We start from the raw sequence: 22,031 nt of genomic DNA on the forward strand, positions 1-22,031 counted from the left end.
TCTGTGATGAATAGGAAAAACAGAACTTTTTGTCCATTATGTGAATGACATGAATTAATGATTTCTTTCGTGGACAAAGTTCATGCAGTAACCAAGAAGAATGACGCAATGGATGCTGCACAAGCTGAAAGCATCTGTCAAACTCTGTATCTGATTCTGCCAAAGTAATCAAAGCAGTGTCTACTAGATATCTCAAAATGCCCAAAGGCTTCATTTCTGCTCGGGAGCACCATTCAAATTTTAACCTGACTTTTATTTCCCTTTCCAAAACAAACCTCCTCTGTCTCTCATTTGAATACAAATGAACCGAAGCTTCTTTTAATTCAAAATATTTCAGTGCACTTCTGAATGTGCATGTGGAAATGATGCTTTTTGCATTGTGGGTTAAAAACTGACACTAAAAACATTCAGCAATATACGAAGTCAAAAAAACAGACTGTGACAGTTCAAACTTGTGCTGAACACAGGTAGAAAACATTCAGACAGGATTGATCTGCTACAGTCAACATCAGCACTCATGTCCTCCAAAATCTTTCAGATTCAGATTACAAACTACTGACAAGTGACTGCCAGTACCCAGGAACTTTCTTATCTATAATTCAGTTTAGTGACTGCTGAGTCAGCCAAAGTCTCTCCCACACATTAAGTCACAATAGTGAGGTATGGGACTGTTTTTAATTTTCCGGTTGTGTTTGTTTTAATCAGACCTTTATTTATAATTTACTAAGATTCCTACAAACACGGACCCTATATTAGAAAACACACTGGAAAGAATCAGCACCACAGTACACAGTTCCTCTCACTGAATTTAAATCCTCATCTAAAAGTTATCTTTTACAGTGCACATAGCTTATTGTCTGGCATGTGTTGCCTTTCTCTAGTGTATCAGTGACTCGGAATAATGTTCACAAAATTCTTACAATACAATGAGAACATAAACAGTTCAGGGTCCATCTTAGCTGCTCTTCCTCTGTCCCCTGCTGACCCTTACAAACATTAACGGTTTGTGCCATTTCACATTAACTTTCTAAGACTTCACTGGATCTGATACTCCCATCAATCAACCGTAAAACCGGTGTTTGTTTGATTACTAATATTATAAGTAATCACACTTCATATCTGTCGTACTGACAAAGGTCCGTGGCAGCAGCTTTACACCCATCTTTGTCATCCATACTATTTATTTACTGTAGTTGTCACATTTTCCCTGTGATGTCTTCGTGTTCCTAAGTTTGAAATGACATGCTTCTCTATGCATCACCGGGCTGATAATCAAAGTTAAAGATGTGCTAAGTAAGCAGTGGTAATAACATAAAAAGTGATGAGATAATAGGAAAGTGGCCCAACCTTAAAGATTTAACCAGCCCTGCCCCCTGAAAGTCCTACTGAGTAACCTGGAACTATATAAGGAGACCTCCTGGATGTATCACTCTGTCACTTCATTTCAAAAGGAACGCATACATCTCGACAACAGAGAGTCCCTTGTTTGCCATCTGAACAACGCGGCCTCATACACATCACGGGATCCTTACCTTTTACTATCACTGAAATTATGGCTGACTACAGGATCAAGTGTCCTTGAGGGATTATTAACTAAAGTGAAGAAATCTTTATGGTCTGCCGAACACTCAGAGTGGACCAGACCAGAAATATCAGTAGAAGAGACTCTATCGAGAGACTGGCAGAGAAGGGAAACCGAACAGGGAACGACAGACGACTAAAACCCTGAGTTGAAGGTTTGAAGAGAACCTCTTAACATGAATGCAGCTGATTTAAATATGAATATGTCTGACAGTTGACTGACTGAAAAGTGCTGAACAGCTTTATTTTTTTTTTTTGCTGTTTTAGAGTGTATTTTTGCTTTTGGTATTGGTGTGTGTACTGGACCTGAGAACAACTGCAGGATAATTTAGAGGGAAGAACATTAAACATTACCAGGAGTGCATAATAGACTTTACTACAACTCAAAGAAGAGTGTACAAGGAAGCTCCTGCTGTTGAACTAACCATGGTTGGTACAGGTGGTCCAGTGGCCACTTTCTCTGTGTGGGACTATGTGGTGTTCGCTGGAACTATTGTGGGGGCAGCTGGTATTGGTCTCTTCCAGGCCATTCGAGGCCGTAAGGAGACCAGCAGCGATGAGTTCTTGTTGGGCGGACGGCAAATGACAGCTGTGCCGGTTGCCATGTCGCTCACCGCCAGCTTCATGTCTGGCATCACAGTCATTGGCACTCCCGCTGAGGCCTACCGGTTTGGAGCTGCCTTCTGGCTCTTCGGCTTCTCCTATGCCATCATGTCTGCTGTCACTGCTGAGATCTTTGTCCCTCTTTTCTACCGACTGGGGATCACCAGCGCCTATGAGGTGAGGCACAGACATCTAAATTATATCACATGGTACAATGGCTGGTGGAGAGGTGAAGCAGGAAATAACATAAAATTTAAAGATCAATAAAGCAAACATTCTTCATTGGTAGGCGGCAGAAACACAAGGCTTTTAAAGGTTAATGTGGCTACTGATTCATCCACTCTAGTTGGTAACATGTCTGTAAATCAATAACTCATGTGGCCGTACTGCTACTATAGAGGTATATCCCCCAAAAGATGAGTGGAGGTTTGTAATAAAGAACAAAGAAAGAAAAACCTTTAATATTTATGAATATGGATGAGTATACAAAGCCTGTATGTATGAACAATCCAATCCATAACTTTACTGATGTTTGACGGTGCAAGTTTCCCTTTTATTTCTAGTACCTGGAGATGCGCTTCAGCCGGCCCATTCGGATAATTGGGACATCAATGTACATCGTGCAGACGGTAACTAAAAAATGCATTTATTGAAACATATGAGAAATATTCAGTTCGTTTTTGTAATTAGATAATTAAAAACAAAACTAAAAAACAGTGACAAATGGAACAAAATGTCTGCGTAGATCTAGCATAGTAAACAGCACCTGCCTTTTTTGTTTTTGACTTTATGTAAAACTGATTCCAATTCCAAGAAACCATGAATATGAATCACATGCTATTTGTGCTTCTATCTAATCAACTAATGGTGGCATCTTTTCTCAGGCCCTGTACACCGGCCTGGTCATCTACGCTCCAGCTCTCGCACTAAATCAAAGTAAGCCGAAGCTCACAAAAGCTGATAAAACAAGTGTCGACGAGTGTTTGGTTTAGGGTTTGGTCTCACTGAACTGTAACTTGGTGATAACAGTGTTCTATCTAATCTCACAATTACCTATGTTGTCTAGACAATAGAGTTCATATACTACATACTGCAGTTTTTTTGCCCTCTTGTTGTGACCCCATTTGTATTCTTATTATAAATGAAGTAAAACCCCAAGTTAAGCATCTAGTTACAAATGATGAATCCACACATAATTATAATATATGAATCATGATGGAGCTTTCATTTCCTCACTACTCAGTCACTGGACTTAATCTGTGGGGCGTGCTGGTGGCTACCGGAGCGGTGTGCATCCTCTACTGCACTTTGGTTAGTACTGTTCATTTCAGAAAGTATTATGTATCGTATTGAATTATTGATCTGTGTACCAAACAGTCTACAAGAAGTGTATAATGTATACTGAAATGGACTTCCGTTTTAATGTGGCAGACCAAAAACAGGCTACCTGTTCATCATCTACCTATTTGAGTTTGTGGTTGATAAAACCAACATTATTTTCTGCACAATAATATATAGTTGTAAACATTTTAACAAAACTCTAAGCCTCAACTAGAACTAAATTGGAAATAAGTACATGAAACGCTATCCTTAACATGGATTTTGTTTCAGGGGGGGCTGAAAGCAGTAATCTGGACAGATGTGCTTCAGATGGTGATCATGCTGGCAGGTTTTGCAGCTGTTATAGCAAGAGGAGCTGTACTGCAGGGAGGCCTGACGAAGATTTGGGAAGATGCTCAACAAGGAGGCCGACTAAAGGCGTTTGAGTAAGTACACAAGCAGATTAAATGTTTGTTTTTGTGAGTTTTGCTTTAAACTGATTACAATACCAGATGGGTTGGGCTTCTTGAATTAGAACAATTGAATTAGTGTCTTCTAATTTTGCAGGGAAACAAACTAGACCAACCCTCATATAATTTCCTGTGACTCTATATTGTCGTTCTGTAAACAAGGAACCTGAATATCAATGATCGAAAGACCTCTTATTGCCTTAAAAGTGACATCCCACATTATAATTGTCATGTCCCCAAACATTACTTTCAGTGCTCTTTCATGTTGTTGGTCTTTGTTCACAGTTTTGACCCAGATCCTCTGAAGCGACATACTTTCTGGACCATTATAATCGGTGGTAGTGTGATGTGGGTGTCTATCTACTCCATCAACCAGTCCCAGGTGCAGCGCTACATCTCCTGCAAAACCTTGGGACATGCCAAGATGTGAGCGTTCCTGCAAAGCGGTGCAACAGTATACCACTGACTGCGAGGAAAAGGTTCATGCACTGACAAGTCTTCTCTTATCTCTCAGGTCTTTGTATGTGAACATGGTTGGCTTATGGGTAACTGTGAGTCTGGCTATGTTTTCTGGCCTCACTATGTACTCCATTTACAAGAGCTGTGACCCACTTACAAACGCTGATATAAGCACACCTGACCAGGTAACTGCAGCTGCTATTTGTCTATTTACTCACCAACACACGGCCATCATGCTGTTTGTCATCGAACAAAGCATTACAGTTAACAGTAAAATGGTTTATATTTTAAACCAGCTGCTGCCTTACCTTGTGATGGATATTCTGGCAGTCTACCCCGGAGTCCCTGGCTTGTTTGTGGCAGCTGCATACAGTGGCACCCTTAGGTGAGGCTTGTAAAACAAGTAAAAATGTATTATTTTACATTAATTATTGTTTTATCAGAGTCAGGAGTGCGATCTTGATAAGGAAACACTGTAGTAGATAAGGTACAGCAGTATGGAAGTAATAAACGCAAACCTGGTTCAAGTTGTTTCCTGAATCCACATCACTGCTCTGTTGACTACTTCATAACAAGTTACTGTTAAAGTTACATTTCCACTCATTTCATGTACACATCATGCAAGAAGCCACCATCTGCATGCCACCTGTGACTAATCCATCTATAAACCATCATTTTAATGCATCCGCCTTGCTGTTCTCTTCAGAGACTAAAAGGTTGCTGTTTGCTTGCTTATTTTTCAGCACGGTGTCTTCCAGCATTAACGCCCTGGTTGCTGTCACTGTGGAAGACTTTATTCTCCCTGTGTGCAAAAACCTCACACAGAAACAAATGACCTGGATGAACATGGGCCTGAGTAAGTTGTGTAAAAAAAAAAAAGAAAAAAAAGAAGATCATGTATAATGAAAAGTGGAGGGAAAAGAGTGAGTTTTTGTAATTTACAGGAGAAATGGTTCAGAAAAATACTTTTTAAAGACATTTCTAGAAATTTGAGTGAAAATACTCGAGCACTTCATAATATAGTATGAGTTTATAGTGTCTTCTTTTGTATGAATACCACAGTAATCACCATACAGTATGACTCACTTTATACCAGTGTACAACAAGATAACCACTATCTTATCTTGTTATTCTTGGCAGATAATTACACATGACAGGCAGACAAACAGACAGGTAGATTTACTGGAGAAACATGCGCAGGCAGGAACATGTTCTATCAACTTCTTTTGGGAAGGTCATCCCAGGACATGACTCTAGTATCTCATTTTCTCAATGCTGCTGCAGGGAAAATAATAATTCAACTTTTTTGCACTGAAACGCCCCCAAAGAAAATTAATAAATTGTCACATCAATTCCGCTTTTAGTTTATAAGTAAGTAACGTCTACTGACAACCTACAATTGGATTCAAAAAGAAAAAAAGAAAAAGAAAAACTAACATTACTGCCTATGACAGACAACAGAAAATAAAATGTATGGCTTTTAAATGGGTTACTGTTTTCTAGGCTTTTTAAGACTTGCTTGTCTCAAAAAACAAAGCACTACTCTCCAGTTTTTGACAAAAGTTTGATGAGAATTTAAATCTGTATGACCCAGATGTAACTTTTTGTAAAACTTGTGCATAAAAAATGAGCTTGTCTGCCTTCCACATTTGGAAGTTGTGATTAGGTCTTTTCTTTGAGTTTCATAATGATGATTTTAATATCTCCCAGGTGTGTTCTTTGGTGCTCTGTGTATTGGGATGGCTGGCGTTGCTTCATTGATGGGAAGCATTCTGCAGGTAACCCTCACATGCACTAACAGACTCGTGCAGCTATTTACTGCTCTACAGCACCACGCTGAGCTCAATATTAAGAACTACAAGCCTTCTGACAATTTTCTGTTTTCAGGCAGCTCTGTCTATATTTGGCATGATCAGCGGGCCTCTCCTTGGTCTTTATTTGTTAGGTATGCTTTTCCGCACAACAAACTCAATAGTGAGTATTTTCTATTACTGGAACATTTACTAGAACATCAGCGACCTCTGACAACACAACAGAACAAATGTGACACATTCATGAAATATTTGACTGTGGTCGTATTTACTTTGCAGGGAGGACTACTGGGCATGATCATCGGTCTAGTGTTGACTCTGTGGGTGGGGATTGGAGGCCAGATTTACCCACCAACAGATGAGATGACAAATCCTCTCCTTCTTAGTACTATAGGCTGCAATACCACAACGAGCCAGAACTATACAACGACAGCTCCCTGGACCAGTCCAGTGACTCTGACCTCCCAGCCTGAGTGAGTCATGTTGCATAAAAGAAATGTCCATCTGATGATACTCAAGCACATGATATGTTCACAGTCAATATTGAATTCTGGTGGTTGCTAAAATTTGTGCTGAGAAGCAAGTTTGATAAAACCACTACTTGAGGACAAAACCAATCTGAGGCTTAACAACCGACCTTAAAATCATCATTCAACATTTTGGTCTCACAGCTTTTATCGGCTCGAGCCTCTTCAGGGGCAATGCTCCGATGTGTGTCAAAAGCAGGTGCTACTATGCTATGTCAAGGTCCAGAAATTTGATTAAGCAAATATGCTGCACCCATTGCTTTTCTTGACTACATTTCAGAAATGTACTTTTGTCTAGGCTTTAAATGCATTTCAGAATAAACTCTGAAATCCATGCAATATGCACAGTGACAGAGTGATAATACAAGTATACCAAGAGAAGATCCAAACACACACGCTGTATACTTACAAGAATTGTTAAATATACCTGAGGTTCAGCTAATAGTTGATTAAGTGATTAGTGGACTGACAGAAAACTCATCAGCAACTATTAATTAGGTAATTTAATAAAAACATTCTCTGTTTCCACTTTGTCAGATCTGAGGATTTGCAGCTTTTCTATATTTCATATCATAATAGTGAATTTCTTTGGTTATTGTACTGTTAGCTGGACAAAGAGATGACAACTTAGAATATTTTATGACATTTTATGGACCAAATAATTAATCAAGGAAAAATAGAGCGGCACTCAATAAAGCACATAAGGCTGCCAGGGCGCCAAGGTCAAGTATAGCTTTATTTATTTATTGTCTTTAACTTGTACAAGACAGCTTTATGGTTTTATTACCTGTTATGTGAAATGATTATGTCAGCAGCTCTACAGCAGTACAAATTGTCTCATTGCTATGTTGCCACCTCTGTTGTTATTGTGTAATTATATTAGTCCCATGTTGACTGAATTACTGATGTAAGTACTGATATAATACTGGATCTCTCGTTAAACCAGATCTGTGCCAACATTTAATGGGCTCCAATACCTCACAACCACCCAAGTGCTTAAATCACCCCATGAAGGCCTTATGTAGCTATAAGACTTAATACGTTGTTAAGAATGGCAACTATATGCGATCTAATGTGGCACATAGACTGTAGACCTTGATTATTAAAATGATTTTCTTTGTGTATCAGTGTCAGACCACCTTTGGCAGACTCCTGGTACTCCCTGTCCTATCTCTACTTCTCTCTGTTGGGCACAGTGACCACAGTCGTTTCTGGACTGTTGGTGAGCATCGTCACAGGTGAGACATATAACCTCTACTTCCACTGCAGAGACACAACAGTGCTGCTGTTGTGTAAATGTTTGATATTATAACCTACTATAAAACTGTGATGGGAATATGAATTTGTTTTGTTTTTTTAGGTGGATGCAAACAAAAGAAGCTGAACTCCGATCTGTTTGTGAGGAAGAGTGACCTGTTCTGCTTCAGCTGCTTTAGTAACTCAAAGGTAAGATGTTGACTCTTTCGTCAGGTAACTGGTCATAAAGTAAGGATATACTGTACCAGTAGTACTCATTATTAATATGCTACTTAATGTTCTTAACCCACTATAGGTATCAGATGTGACTGAAAAGACTGCACCAGAGTTTCACATTGGAGCCAACCACTTCACACTCACAGAGTTCGATGTGATGAGCAAAGACGTTGGAAAAGCCACCAAACTGTAATGCTGCTGCTTTATCAATACACCGTTCCTCATGGGGACATTTCAACTTTTATTTTTTTTAATTATTTTATAAACACATAAATGACAAGCCACAATTGTTTAGCTGCTACATTTACTGTTATATGTATTTATCCTAATATGAATTATAAGGTTTAAACATGTTAGATCAATACATAATTACTTTGATTTTGTATTAAGAATAATAAACCTAAACTTGCAAAAAATTTAATTTATATTTAAAAACTTCCCTATTTATGTTGTTAAAATATTGAAGAGCAGCAGAAAAAAAGAACAATAGTAGGAAAATGTTCTGAAACGTTTTAACATTTCAGCTGTTGTAATCTTCATCAGAACAATAGGGAAAAGAACACTTGAAGTAGCACAAGGTCACCACATCTTTTGGCCCACACAGATTGTTCTGCTCCCATTTCCTGTTCAGCAGTGATGTGGCAGAATCGTTTTACTTTTATTGCCCTTTGTTCAATTGTCCTCCCTGATAGTGGCTGCTAGCTCTATATTCCACCTGAACACTGTCCTTCTTCATTTCATGCTGACATAGAAAAGCACGGGCAATATTGTTGTCCATTTCTTTATGACTATTTTTTATTGCCTTATTTTTTATAAGGAAACTGTTCACTCTTTATAGATTCCCTGTAAAAATTAGTAAAAAATTCTACTTGTTAATAAATTTTTTTTTTTTACAAAGTTCAACTGTGTTGACTGAAATCTAATTTCAGAGAACTTCAGTGCATGCATGACCTTCATATATACGTGAAAGAAAATACAGAACATTAAGGAAAAACATTTACTGTATAGTTATTGCTTTGCAGTGGTTTCTGTTCTACTCCAGGCTGTAAGATTTATTTGAACTGAGCGAGAGGGAGAGACAGACAGAGAGAAAGAGGTTGAGCTTTGATCTAGGTAATAACCGTGCCCTTTGTATCCTTGGCAACATACAATAGAGGAAGTTTACAAAGCACTGACCTGCCCCCTTTTACCTGCCACAATGCCAACAAATCAACGCTGTGGCCATTCCAAGTTTGTAGGAAGTGGAGAGTCAGCCTTGACATGGAGGCAAACTCACTGCCAGGGAAGTGAACTAAGTTACTGTTTTCAGTCATATCGACAAAACAAGGTGAGCCTGATTTGTTTTTAAATCAGTCTACAGCAGTAAATACAGTGAACGTTGTTTACTTTCAAATCCAAGTTTGGACTTATGAAGCTTTAGCATTACGGGGAGATTAGAAATGTTTCCGTTGATGTAACAACAAAAGATCAGAGAGTTTTAGGCTATTATGTATTAACCTCATGTGTACAAAGTCACATTTAGTGTGTGCAGTCATTTCCTGCTTAAAGTATGTCAGTGTAATTTGCAAATGTATTGCATAAGACGTACTTACACAAGGCACCATGTTTAAGGCATTTTTTTCACTGCATAACACAGTCAGGAACTTACGTATAGAGAAAGCTCAGACTCTGTTTTTAAACTGAATATTGCTAAGTTAATAGAAAGAGATATTTTTAAAGTGTTTTTCAGCCGATGTTTTGTTTTCCAGTACAGGACTTAGTGCCATGGATACCATCTTTGCTACCGTGGCTTGCTGCCTCCTGGCTGTTTCTTTTGCTGAGGCACACGCAGAAAAAATGAATTTGACTATCACGCCAACCACCCCTGGCTTAAACTTGAATCACACAACTACACTTGTTACATCATCTAACACCACTGTACATGCAACTGTTATCTCAAACATAAGTGAGGACACAACTTCATTTACCAGCACAACCTGGGACAATGAAACATTCAATGAAACCACAAGTCACCCGCAGACTTATCAGTCAACAACCATCTTGAATCCTCTAACAAATAGTAGTTTACTGACAACTACCACACCTGGCACTCACACTTCCTCATTTACAGCTGTGACAATGCCAGTAATCCAGTCCACAGCAGGTTACATAAGTACACCGGATACTTCAGTAATTACAACTGCAAATTCATCTAACACTGTCAATACAACTTCAGATTCAGTGGACAGAATCACACAAGGTAAGTATCAGGCTACATGTTCTAATTCGCAGAATTTATTAATAATTTAATTGCTCATTTCACATTTTCGTTGAACTTCTGTCAATTACTTTCCCTGCCTTTTTGCTGTGCTACTAGGTTTTGGACTGGACATTTCAGAAAAGAACATGACCATTGTCTTCAGTGTTGCACTAGGAGTGTTCGGTGTGGCATTGGTTATATTTATGTTTCATAGATGCAAACAGAAAATCCAATACTTGCATCAGCCTCTTAACAACACTGATGACACAGGTAAGGAGCCACCCATTCATCATACAATCAATACAATCTATTTTGCTAATTATTAGCAGTTAAAAATACCTATCTAATTTTCAACAGATGCATTCGTGGCAGATGATGATACCCTCATAATTTCTGGAGGACTTTATGATGGCCATCCGATCTACGATAATGTACCTACAGCCCCAGAAGACCAATCTCAATTTCGCCTTGAATTCCTTCACTGAGGAGAGACAGTTAACTACAGTTTGAGATGTGGACACGGATATTTTTCCTCATCCACCAATTCATACAATTTCAAGACTGAAATTTCACATTGAAATTTAAGCTTTTTATGAGAGGCTAATGGCTGAGAGGAAGAGAAAATGATGATGGGAAGAACATTCAAAAAGGAGCAAAACTGATCGATTTGAACATTACTTTTACTGATTTCACTGTCAACACTAGGACAGATAAATATATATATATATACTAAGAGAGTAATACATAACAACTACTCTTTCCCAACACCAACAATATGAACTTGTTCAAAATAGAGATTTAATGTGTATATCAGTTAAGATAAATTATTTCATAGAATAGAATTTAATGCAAAGTACTTAACATGGAGGGTAACTTCACTCAAAATCTATCTCCAAATCTCAAGCAAACTTGCTTAAAAGCTAGAACATGAACACCTAAATCTGCATGTCACAAACAATACTGTTTAACTGATCCATAACAATATTTTCTCTGCATGCAAAGAAATATATTTGCCTGTTACTATTATTATTATATTTAATCCCTAACAAAACCATCTATGTATGTTAAGATATCGAGTTTACTTGAGTATGAACTCCTAAACCCTAAACCTGTGTAATATTGCTAATACGGTTTATCTGACCTGTAACAGCACTACTTATGCAAAGATCTTCTCATTGTTTTTCTTCTTTTTCTTGTCACCGCCTGTCACTGCGGTCCAACAAGCATCTCTCATCCTTTTCATTGCAGCTAGCTTCAACAAGCTCCCTGGTGATTTAGTGACAGGGCTCTGGATCTGAAAATAAGTTGATGTAGTATAAATAAAAACTATCAGGCTTATTTCATCTTTGTCTGTGCATAAAATGCATAAAGATTTAGAAAATATCTAAATGGCATTACACCACTATGGAAGTGTGTTACCTTTTTGATGGTGTTGAGTTTACAGTGTGGAGCAGAAAAATTGAGCGTGGGTGCATTTTCAAAGGTCTGTCAGGAAGACAAATAGAAAGCCAAATCAGCTCTTCTGTCAATCTTGCACAAAAATCACATTAAATTCATAAAATCAACAGGCTGGTATGATACTGTATACTTCTGACAAATAAACTCTGAACCAATAAAAAAACTTCTCACCAATAGATCATTTTGATCAGAGCTGTCAGACCTGGGGTCAAACTCAATGGCGCTCTTCCCCCAGCGTGCTGCTTTTTCAGTGGAAGGTGGTGTCCTTATCCTGTAGGACTGCAAGTGAATTCAAAGAGTAAATGTCCGCAAAAGCCATTGATATTTTTATTCATTTTGGAAAATGTCAGAATGAAACTGTATATTACTTTGATCTTTGATGTTCCGCCAACCCTGTTTGTCATACTCGGGGTTTTCAGGTCTTCAGTGTGAGCATCCTATGATACAAAGTCAGGGTCAGTTTTACTTAGAATGAATGCTACAGTAAACAGAGACACAGATTAAGCAAAAGATTATAGTTGTCTCAATTATCATAGCTATATTTACTTTAAGAACAGATTAAACTGTCATCTACCTTGTTCTTTGGTGTTGTTCCACATGACTTTCTGAGGGATTCAGTGTCAGATTCCTGGAACATAAAACACATGATGGTCTGAATGTGTGATACACAGTATTTTTACTTAAACTTTCCTGAGCCTGAAAATGCCAATTAAAATTCCAGTAATAATTACCGAAGAATCGAAAATTAGTTATGACAGCTTGAGTTATTTTCCTACTCATCTCAACAATTTAGTATAAAGCTGAAATGAGACAATGTATTTTGCCTATCTAAAAACATATGAGTAGATTAAACTCACAGCATTCTTCATAACTGCAGCACTTCCATTATCTTTGCAGTAGGAGGGAGTTTTCCTGGTCTTGGAGAAGTCAAATATGCGTCTCTTTGAAGCACTGTCTTTTGGAGTCTCTGAACATCGTCCTTGTTTATAGTTTGAGGCAGGTGACTAGAATTTGAAGATTACTTCTTGGTTAAATGATGACAAACAACATCATCAGTGGTAGCATATTTGCAGATGTACTGACTTTGTACCTGCTTGTTCTCTGCTTCTGACACCTGAGTGATTTTCATTGATGACATTTCTTTCTTCAAATCAGTTAGCTCCTTCTGCAGGTTTTCCTAATAGCAATGAAAAGTGTTTCTCAAAAGGAAAAAAGAACTGTCTCTCAAAAGTTAAAGCACATCCTGTTTCAGTAAAAAGCCAAAAATAAAACTATAATGGATTCTAACTGGGGCATACCTTCTTTGTTGTTTCAGTCTTCAGCTGTTTCTTCAACTGCTCATTTTCAGTCTTATGTTTTGAAAGATCCAACTCCTGATTTTAAGAATTTGATTTCAGACATATTAGGATGTAACTGATTCATTATCTAATTGTTAATAGATAGTGATAAATCTTCATTTATAATTTTTTGCCTCATACCAGTGATTTCCTCTGGGACACAGCCTCCTTCTCTTTGTTCTTGTTCTCATCAAGCTCTGCATCCTTTTCTTCAACGATCCGGTCATACTGGCTCTAGTAAAGACAAGTCAAGGTCCTTCCTGGACTGACACTCATACTGTACAAGACCATTTTTGGACAGAATACTTTAAATGACCTTACCTTGTGTTTCTCCATCAGTGCAACCATATCTGCTATCTTGTGTTGACACTTGCGTTCTGCATCTTCTTTGTTCTTGATGGCCTCTGCTGCTGCTAATTTGATCTTTTGTACCTGTAAGACAAGATGATTTAATTCTTAATTTTTATTCTGGGTGCTAAAAATATGCCAAATAACTTTGGTAACCTCAAGTAGCAACCTCATTCTCAAGTTCTGCTGCAAAGGTGGATTTGTACTCAACATCCTTAAGCAATTTCTGATGGATTTCCTCATTCAGTTTTTCAAGGTTCTGGGACTCATCATGAAGACTGCTGATCTAAAGACAAAAACAAGCATCTACATTAAAAAGAGTATTACTTATTGGTTTAAATGTTTCATATTGATATTACAAATAGATAAAAGATTAAAAAAAAAACACACTATACCACATTTTCAAGTTGACTGGATTTTGCAATCTCCTTTGTTATTTGTTTCTTCAGCATTTTATTCTGAAAATATACAAGTGAACTGTTTAGCTAAATAAATAACAAATCCATCTCAAGTATTGTATATCTACAGTTTCAATTTTTTCCCTGAGATTGCACAGATGAAAAACAAAATATTTCTTGTTAGTTCCAGAAAATGGTCATCAATAATAACAGCATTTTTATTTATTTTTTTTTAAATTACCTTTGTTTCAACAGCTTTGATCTGTTTTTCTTTTTCTGTAATTTTCTCATGCAGATTTTCATACTATACAGAAAAAGCACAAAGAAAGCATTTACTACTTTCACAACAGGCATCATTAAGAAGCATTGTGTGTCCATTGATAATCGATTTTGTTGGCATTCTTACGTTTTCTTCCATTTTCTTGTGCCGAGTCTCAGTTTCTTGGATTTTCTCCTGGATTTTGGTTTTAATGGAGTTTGCTTCCTCTCTATTTAATGAAAATATACAAATCTAAATCTCAAAAACTACACAATGTCAAAAATGTGTAGGTCTCTAACCTGCAAACTCACCGTAAACATTGGTTTTCTTCTTTGAGTCTTTGAATTTCTCTTGTGAGCTTCACAGCCTTCTCCTCGCTCACCTGATCAGTCAAAACAGTAAGAACTTGCCACATACTGTATGTACAGTAAGTAATGACTAAATAAAACACAACTACTGCACACATGAAAATGGTGTCATGAAAGTCACATTTGGTAATTCAGACCTTCATATTCTCCTCAACAGCTTTCACATTAGAGGATTCACTCTCAAACTGCTGTTGAATGGCCATCTTCTCAGACTGAAGCTCATTAAAGTTGGATAATAGCTCTTCATACTTTACTCTTTATAATGACATAAATTAAACATTAGACATTTCATTCAATGATCCAATATTGTGGAATGGCTAAAAACTCACTTATGCAGTGTAATGTCATTCCTCAGTTGCTCCATCTGAAAGGTGTGTTCTTTATTTTTCTTTATTTCAGTAAACAACTCTGCCTCTAGCTCCTGCACTTTGATCTGAGAGCATAAAAACACAACATATCACTGAATTTTTTTCATTATAAAAATAATTTCCCAAAAACGATTTCCACAGTGGGTAAGAGATAATGAGTGGAGCAAGAAAACGGAAATCATGTCAAAAACCTCTGTCTCAGTTGACTTCTCCTTTAAATCTTCTTTTGCCTTTTCAGCAGCTTCACAAGCCTTCTTCAGTAGATCATTTTGAGCAAAGGCCATCTCTGCTTCATTCTGCATCAATAAAAAGGGCATATATTGATATATATATATATATATATATATTATTTAAGGAATCTGGATTAGACTATCAAATAAACATCCTTTTTTCTGAGACGAAGCATCTGTTTATATCACCTTAAATAGTTTGACCTCTTCGGTTGTCTTTGAAAGCTTTGTTGTGAGTTCCTCCACTCTGACTTCAGTTACATCAATCTTACCCTTCATGGACTCAATGGATTTTAATTTTATGTCCTTGGAACACAACCACATAGAGATAAGATTACAACGAATGTGGAGTTTAGATTAAAATAAACGCTTAAAAAGCAAAGACACTCTTCCTCAACTTTAAAACACACTTTACCAGTTCATCTCCAAGGATTTTGATCTGCCCATCTTTCTTTACACTCTGGTCCATGGTCTCTCCTGTTGAGCAAAACATTTTCTTTTGGCTGGACAGAGCATCAAATAAAAATATATACATATTTCAGACAGTTAGACATACGTAAAAGCGTGTTTCTCCTTTCAAGTTCGTTGTTTTTTGCCATTAGTTTATCCTCCAGTTCTTTGGCCCTGGAAAATTAGTGCAAAGAATGAATGAAAAATTTAATGATAGGAGGAAAAATTGCACTTGGTCTGGAAAATACTGTGAATTTTCAGGAGTTAATAATACCTCTGTATCTCTAGGGCTAATGAATCCTGTAGCTCTTTAATGGTTGTCTGAATCTGCTCCAGCTTCTCTGCTTGTTGATTTTTAACTCTGCTGAGCTCCTGCAAGCTTACGTCTTTGCTTTGGATGATCTGTGCATATTCTTCTTTACTTTGTTCAAGGGCTGCAGCAATAGCTTCACGATTTTTCTTTAAGGGAGCAATAATGTCTCAGTCAAAGCAGATAGAACACAACAGAGCCCTGAGACTGACAACAATCTTAACACACTCACCTGAGTTTCTTCACAGCTCTGCTCAGCAGTGTGCAGTTTTTGAAGAAGGGATTCCTGTTCAGCTTTTGAGCTTTTGAGAAGTTCATTTTGTTGATCTGTAAAGATAGTAAATATATGATGTAATCTTTGGTATCCTCAAAAAATCACGAATAAAACCATTGAAGTATTGTTCAAATTCAAGTTCATTGTACGTGACTTGAACTGAACATTGGATAAAAAAATGAATAATTACAAGGTTATATATATTTTTCTGTCAAATGCAGTTACCCCAGGAGGTCTAAGACTGCACAAAAAAGAATTAAGAAATGTTATAACAGATAGTTCAGAATTTAGAAAGCTAATGTTATCTTACTTGTTGTGTCTTGGAGTTGTTTGCAATGCTTTTGGGTTTCATGGAGGTCAAGCAGGACTTTCTCTAGTTCACTTTCCGTATTCTTAAGCTTTATCTGAAGCCCAGCCACCTGTGAATACAGCATCAGTCCTTATGTTTTGTCTCAAAACCTGTGGTTACATGTTACAAGTTCCCACATAAACTGGTCTCTCTATTCTGAACTAACCTCTTCCTCCTTCATGGCATATTCTTGACAATATTTCTTTTTTAGCTCTTCAAATTGCAGCAAGCCCTCTTTCACTGGAAAAAGATCAAAATCATAAATTGTCTTGCTGGTGGACATTTTATCTTGCTTGTCGATCTATCATTAATTCATCCTATATCATTAGAGGGTAGATTTTGTCCTTCATGTTATTTCTGAAGGATTACTGTATTGAATAGCCTAATAAACATAAAGAGAAAAAAATACCTTTCTGCATCTCTTGTTGATCAGCTTCTGCTAGAATACGAAGGCTTTCGAATGCTGCAATCAGTTTCTACAGAAAAAAGTTAAATTGCATCAAACCTCATGTCCTAACCTTTTACTCGCTCCTGTCCAAAAAATTATTTATAAAAAATTGTTGACAAATTTAGAAGTGTTTTACCTGAATGCTCTCACTATTTTCCATAACCAGGTGATGTGTTTCCTCTCTTTCAGATTCAACTACAAAATGTAGAATTTAATTATAAAATATGTAGCAATGTGTCAATATTCTCAGCACCTTAACAATACGGCTGACACATATATGGGCAGAAGAATTTAAAGCACTTTTTACTTACACAGCTGCATATTCTTAGCTGACCGCTGAAAAGTGTCTTTCAGTATATTACACAAGTTCCTGGTTGCGTTGTTTCTGCATTTAAAATTTGCAATTTTGTACAAACAAAACATTTGAAGTAAACAAAACATTTATATTTAAAAATCAGATTGTCACATTCATCTGGCTTTTACAGAGCATGCTCATTGTGTCTCAGAGCATTTTTTAAAAAAAACCTTACTTGTTCCTCAAATCCTCATTTTCACTTATCTGTTCCTCCAGCTTTATGCTGAGATTTTCATTTCCAAACTGTAAAAACAGAACACACATGACAGATAACACTAAATATCAAAGAGGGTTAGAGTATGCTGTTTCTTGATTATCGATAATCTTTGTATGTGGTTAGAGAGGGAGAGAAAAAGACAAAGAAAACTTGGCACCGAGTTACACACCTGTAACTCTTGAATGGCTTTGCGCTGAGTTTCTATTGTCCTTTTGTTTTCTTGGAGTCTTCTCTCCTTTTGCACAGTGTCAGAGTCAACATTGACCTTCCAACACTTCATTTTCTCAACTTCCTCAAAGAGCTTGGAACAAAGCTGTCCAGGATTGCAATTTTTCTAGGGAATAGTCACAATGATGGGAAGTAAACTGAGGTACTTTAGAATAAACACATTGCAAAGGCCAAGTATATTCTATTCATGCTTCACATTTGTGTACAATGAAAATATTACCTCGTCTTTTTCCATTGGTGGCACAACTTTCATATTGGGAAAGTCTTTGGAGGAGAGACAATTATGAATTTATAATAACATGTATGATAAATGCCAGTTCTTTGTGTTGAAAGTATGTAGCCAGTATTGCATAATAGAAAATACCTTGTCTGATCGGTTTAGTTGGTGTGACCAGGCTTGTATTTGGGAAAGGCATGTGTCCTTTGTCAAAACACCTACTGTAACCCTAGGGGAAAACAGCAATTAAACTTAGTCTCACTGGCATTAATGATTACTGCCTGTTAGACAACAGCTGCCTCCATTCATTAATGCTTTCAGCTTACAACATGGAAAACAATGCCCACAAGTGCACAAACTGTATGTATAAAACTTTCATTGCTGATAAAAAGTTGACTAATTATTGTGCTGAACGACTGTGTCAGTGCTGAGCTAGCATTAAAGTGTTTTGGCTTTAGTTCATTAATATATTACTGTTGGTTAACTATTGGCTAATTTAACTTACCTGCTGAAATGTATTCATGAAGTCACCACAACTCTCAACAATTTCCTGAGGTACAACAGCACATACCTGTCCGTTATTCAACCTGGGGGGCACCAACAGCTTGAAGTTAAAACCTTGGTTTCTCTCCATCCTGAAATGACCAGATAGTTAGATACAGCTGTTATTATCTTATGTTAAGTACAACAGTGGTGGAAGAAGTACACAAATAATTCTTCACATAGGAAAAAGTAGTAGTAGTAGTAGAGTACAAAAATGTAAAAGTCCTCCATTACAAGGAAACCTTGTCATTCAAAGTCCCACTTAAGTACATAAGTACAGAATATTCAATAAATTATACTCTCTCCACAGTAAAAGTAGTTTGTGTGTTTTTATTATATTTGAGTTTATTAGATTGTAAATACTGATGCATCAATGTATAAGCAAATCTCAAATGTGAGGGGCTTCTCTAAAATTAAATCGACAGATAATGACGGGTTATTTTAGTGAAGCCACGTGTGAAGTTTAGAGTGGATATATCTCTGTGGATACATTTAAACATTGACAATAGGCCTCCAATAGATACTGTTTTAAAGTCATAAAGATTGAGAGCCGTCTGTTTAACCTCATTAAACTATGTTTTGTATGCTTATCATACGTTTAAATGTAAAATTTTAATTCCTAAAATCACTACATCAGTTCAGTAAGTAAAAAGTATAATATTTCGTTATGAAATATAGTGGAGTATATGATCTAAGAGTAAAATAAAACAAACGGAAATAATCTTACCTAATACCTTAGCCGTTGGCTAGATTAATTAGCTTGCTAGGGCTTCCGTTTATCTAGCAGTTAACCGGTGTCACTTGATGATAGCTTACTTGTCTAGCTAGTTAGCTACATTTAGCTAATCCCGACCAAACTAACAAAAACGCAACAAGACATAAAACATTAAGCTTAAAAATTGTCACGGCGTTCTTTTGGCAAACAACAGCCGAGTCTTACCTGCCTATTGCTGGAAAGTTTAATTATGAAATATTTTGTACGACTGGTTGAAACGTTAACTGTTGACGGTTTTTAACCTGGGGACGACACGAGCAACAATTCTCCGGTTCTGCAAGTTGTTAATGGTTTATTTCAAATTTGTACTACGTCACAAGTAACGCTGCATCAATTATCGTAACTGGACAGGTAGCCTACTTCTATTTACTGGGTCCATTTCACTTTATACTTTAGTTAGCCAAATATTGTAGTTTTTACTCCAAGAATAGCAACTATATGCGATCTAATGTGGCACATAGACTGTAGACCTTGATTATTAAAATGATTTTCTTTGTGTATCAGTGTCAGACCACCTTTGGCAGACTCCTGGTACTCCCTGTCCTATCTCTACTTCTCTCTGTTGGGCACAGTGACCACAGTCGTTTCTGGACTGTTGGTGAGCATCGTCACAGGTGAGACATATAACCTCTACTTCCACTGCAGAGACACAACAGTGCTGCTGTTGTGTAAATGTTTGATATTATAACCTACTATAAAACTGTGATATAATATGAATTTGTTTTGTTTTTTTAGGTGGATGCAAACAAAAGAAGCTGAACTCCGATCTGTTTGTGAGGAAGAGTGACCTGTTCTGCTTCAGCTGCTTTAGTAACTCAAAGGTAAGATGTTGACTCTTTTGTCAGGTAACTGGTCATAAAGTAAGGATATACTGTTCCAGTAGTACTCATTATTAATATGCTAATTAATGTTCTTAACCCACTGTAGGTATCAGATGTCACTGAAAAGACTGCACCAGAGTTTCACATTGGAGCCAACCACTTCACACTCACAGAGTTCGATGTGATGAGCAAAGATGTTGGAAAAGCCACCAAACTATAATGCTGCTGCTTTATCAATACACCGTTCCTCATGGGGACATTTTAACTTTTATTTTTTTTTATTATTATTTTATAAACACATAAATGACAAGCCACAATTGTTTAGCTGCTACATTGATGTAGTGCATTTGATTTGCATAAACAACCCTTTTACTGTTATATGTATTTATCCTAATATGAATTATAAGGTTTAAACATTATAATTATAATAAACAAATTCATAATTACTTTGATTTTGTATTAAGAATAATAAACCTAAACTTGAACTTGCAAAAAATTTAATTTATAATTAAAAACTTCCATGTATTAACCTCATGTGTACAAAGTCACATTTAGTGTGTGCAGTCATTTCCTGCTTAAAATATGTCAGTGTAATTTGCAAATGTATTGCATAAGACCTAATTACACAAGGCACCATGTTTAAGGCATTTTTTTCACTGCATAACACCGTCAGAAACTTACATATAGAACAAACTTAGACTCTGTTTTTAAACTGAATATTGCTAAGTTAATAGAAAGATATATTTTTGATATGTGAAGTTTAAAGTGTTTTTCAGCCGATGTTTTGTTTTCCAGTACAGGACTTAGTGCCATGGATACCATCTTTGCTACCGTGGCTTGCTGCCTCCTGGCTGTTTCTTTTGCTGAGGCACACGCAGAAAAAATGAATTTGACTATCACGCCAACCACCCCTGGCTTAAACTTGAATCACACAACTACACTTGTTACATCATCTAACACCACTGTACATGCAACTGTTATCTCAAACATAAGTGAGGACACAACTTCATTTACCAGCACAACCTGGGACAATGAAACATTCAATGAAACCACAAGTCACCCGCAGACTTATCAGTCAACAACCATCTTGAATCCTCTAACAAATAGTAATTTACTGACAACTACCACACCTGGCACTCACACTTTCTCATTTACAGCTGTGACAATGCCAGTAATCCAGTCCACAGCAGGTTACATAAGTACACCGGATACTTCAGTAATTACAACTGCAAATTCATCTAACACTATCAATACAACTTCAGATTCAGTGGACAGAATCACACAAGGTAAGTATCAGGCTACATGTTCTAATTCGCAGAATTTATTAATAATTTAATTGCTCATTTCATGTTTTCGTTGAACTTCTGTCAATTACTTTCCCTGCCTTTTTGCTGTGCTACTAGGTTTTGGACTGGACATTTCAGAAAAGAACATGACCATTGTCTAGAGTGTTGCACTAGGAGTGTTTGGTGTGGCATTGGTTATATTTATGTTTCATAGATGCAAACAGAAAATCCAATACTTGCATCAGCCTCTTAACAACACTGATGACACAGGTAAGGAGCCACCCATTCATCATACAATCAATACAATCTATTTTGCTAATTATTAGCAGTTAAAAATACCTATCTAATTTTCAACAGATGCATTCGTGGCAGATGATGATACCCTCATAATTTCTGGAGGACTTTATGATGGCCATCCGATCTACGATAATGTACCTACAGCCCCAGAAGACCAATCTCAATTTCGCCTTGAATTCCTTCACTGAGGAGAGACAGTTAACTACAGTTTG

General features: G+C 36.9%; 3 protein-coding genes and 1 long non-coding RNA gene across 8 annotated transcripts; 3 read left to right on the forward strand and 1 right to left on the reverse strand.

Annotated features, from left to right (window-relative positions):
• The first annotated feature begins 1,870 nt into the window (after positions 1 to 1,870).
• slc5a8l (solute carrier family 5 member 8, like) lies at positions 1,871 to 9,101 on the forward strand. The gene is made up of 15 exons (XM_056400478.1): positions 1,871 to 2,361; positions 2,748 to 2,813; positions 3,069 to 3,120; positions 3,428 to 3,495; positions 3,796 to 3,950; positions 4,260 to 4,400; positions 4,489 to 4,618; positions 4,730 to 4,818; positions 5,177 to 5,289; positions 6,144 to 6,211; positions 6,321 to 6,407; positions 6,524 to 6,717; positions 7,900 to 8,009; positions 8,132 to 8,217; positions 8,324 to 9,101. The coding sequence occupies exons 1-15, from the start codon at positions 2,008 to 2,010 to the stop codon at positions 8,435 to 8,437; spliced, it is 1,827 nt and encodes a 608-aa protein (XP_056256453.1). The 5' UTR covers positions 1,871 to 2,007; the 3' UTR covers positions 8,438 to 9,101.
• Positions 9,102 to 9,420: 319 nt separating this feature from the next.
• si:ch211-105j21.9 (sialomucin core protein 24-like) lies at positions 9,421 to 11,608 on the forward strand. 2 transcript variants are annotated; one of them, XM_056385883.1, is made up of 4 exons: positions 9,421 to 9,571; positions 9,993 to 10,483; positions 10,601 to 10,753; positions 10,841 to 11,608. In XM_056385883.1, exons 2-4 carry the CDS (start codon positions 10,009 to 10,011, stop codon positions 10,966 to 10,968), a joined length of 756 nt encoding a protein of 251 aa, XP_056241858.1. In that variant the 5' UTR covers positions 9,421 to 9,571; positions 9,993 to 10,008; the 3' UTR covers positions 10,969 to 11,608. The 2 variants fall into 2 exon arrangements, with proteins under 2 accessions (XP_056241858.1, XP_056241867.1); XM_056385892.1 differs by having other exon boundaries at positions 9,998 to 10,483.
• Positions 11,609 to 11,629: 21 nt separating this feature from the next.
• On the reverse strand, positions 11,630 to 19,668 carry LOC130175387 (synaptonemal complex protein 1-like). Of its 4 annotated transcripts, none has more exons than XM_056385861.1 (34): positions 19,581 to 19,668; positions 18,669 to 18,732; positions 18,245 to 18,326; positions 18,101 to 18,144; positions 17,822 to 17,986; positions 17,611 to 17,678; positions 17,392 to 17,465; positions 17,217 to 17,275; positions 17,042 to 17,108; positions 16,799 to 16,872; positions 16,594 to 16,702; positions 16,242 to 16,336; positions 15,974 to 16,158; positions 15,806 to 15,873; positions 15,665 to 15,726; positions 15,439 to 15,555; positions 15,211 to 15,315; positions 14,981 to 15,084; positions 14,789 to 14,906; positions 14,595 to 14,665; positions 14,431 to 14,512; positions 14,266 to 14,328; positions 14,022 to 14,084; positions 13,796 to 13,912; positions 13,600 to 13,710; positions 13,420 to 13,512; positions 13,240 to 13,314; positions 13,032 to 13,118; positions 12,799 to 12,945; positions 12,516 to 12,569; positions 12,310 to 12,378; positions 12,113 to 12,220; positions 11,903 to 11,968; positions 11,630 to 11,777 (listed from the first exon to the last, which is right to left on the reverse strand). In XM_056385861.1, exons 2-34 carry the CDS (start codon positions 18,729 to 18,731, stop codon positions 11,640 to 11,642), a joined length of 3,003 nt encoding a protein of 1,000 aa, XP_056241836.1. In that variant the 5' UTR covers position 18,732; positions 19,581 to 19,668; the 3' UTR covers positions 11,630 to 11,639. The 4 variants fall into 4 exon arrangements, with proteins under 4 accessions (XP_056241836.1, XP_056241822.1, XP_056241828.1 ...); XM_056385847.1 differs by having other exon boundaries at positions 18,603 to 18,732; XM_056385853.1 differs by lacking the exon at positions 19,581 to 19,668 and adding an exon at positions 19,368 to 19,548 and having other exon boundaries at positions 18,603 to 18,732.
• Positions 19,669 to 21,008: 1,340 nt separating this feature from the next.
• LOC130176101 (uncharacterized) lies at positions 21,009 to 22,031 on the forward strand. The gene is made up of 3 exons (XR_008828835.1): positions 21,009 to 21,522; positions 21,640 to 21,792; positions 21,880 to 22,031. It is a non-coding gene; the product is annotated as an uncharacterized LOC130176101 (long non-coding RNA).

This window comes from Seriola aureovittata, chromosome 2 (assembly GCF_021018895.1).
Source record: "Seriola aureovittata isolate HTS-2021-v1 ecotype China chromosome 2, ASM2101889v1, whole genome shotgun sequence".
NCBI lineage: Eukaryota > Metazoa > Chordata > Actinopteri > Carangiformes > Carangidae > Seriola > Seriola aureovittata.

What these genes read in the sequence shown, in the direction of transcription:
- si:ch211-105j21.9 (XM_056385883.1), top strand. Translation starts at nt 10,009, where the DNA reads ATGGATACCATCTTTGCTACCGTGGCTTGCTGCCTCCTGGCTGTTTCT. An exon ending in AGTGGACAGAATCACACAAG is followed by an intron (nt 10,484 to 10,600) that starts GTAAGTATCAGG and finishes CTGTGCTACTAG; the next exon opens with GTTTTGGACTGGACATTTCA. An exon ending in TAACAACACTGATGACACAG is followed by an intron (nt 10,754 to 10,840) that starts GTAAGGAGCCAC and finishes AATTTTCAACAG; the next exon opens with ATGCATTCGTGGCAGATGAT.
- LOC130175387 (XM_056385847.1), bottom strand. Translation starts at nt 18,731, where the DNA reads ATGGAGAGAAACCAAGGTTTTAACTTCAAGCTGTTGGTGCCCCCCAGG. An exon ending in AAGCCATTCAAGAGTTACAG is followed by an intron (nt 17,679 to 17,821) that starts GTGTGTAACTCG and finishes CTGTTTTTACAG; the next exon opens with TTTGGAAATGAAAATCTCAG. An exon ending in CTGCAGTTATGAAGAATGCT is followed by an intron (nt 12,570 to 12,798) that starts GTGAGTTTAATC and finishes TTTATGTTCCAG; the next exon opens with GAATCTGACACTGAATCCCT.
- slc5a8l (XM_056400478.1), top strand. Translation starts at nt 2,008, where the DNA reads ATGGTTGGTACAGGTGGTCCAGTGGCCACTTTCTCTGTGTGGGACTAT. An exon ending in GGATCACCAGCGCCTATGAG is followed by an intron (nt 2,362 to 2,747) that starts GTGAGGCACAGA and finishes TTTTATTTCTAG; the next exon opens with TACCTGGAGATGCGCTTCAG. An exon ending in GGCCGACTAAAGGCGTTTGA is followed by an intron (nt 3,951 to 4,259) that starts GTAAGTACACAA and finishes CTTTGTTCACAG; the next exon opens with TTTTGACCCAGATCCTCTGA.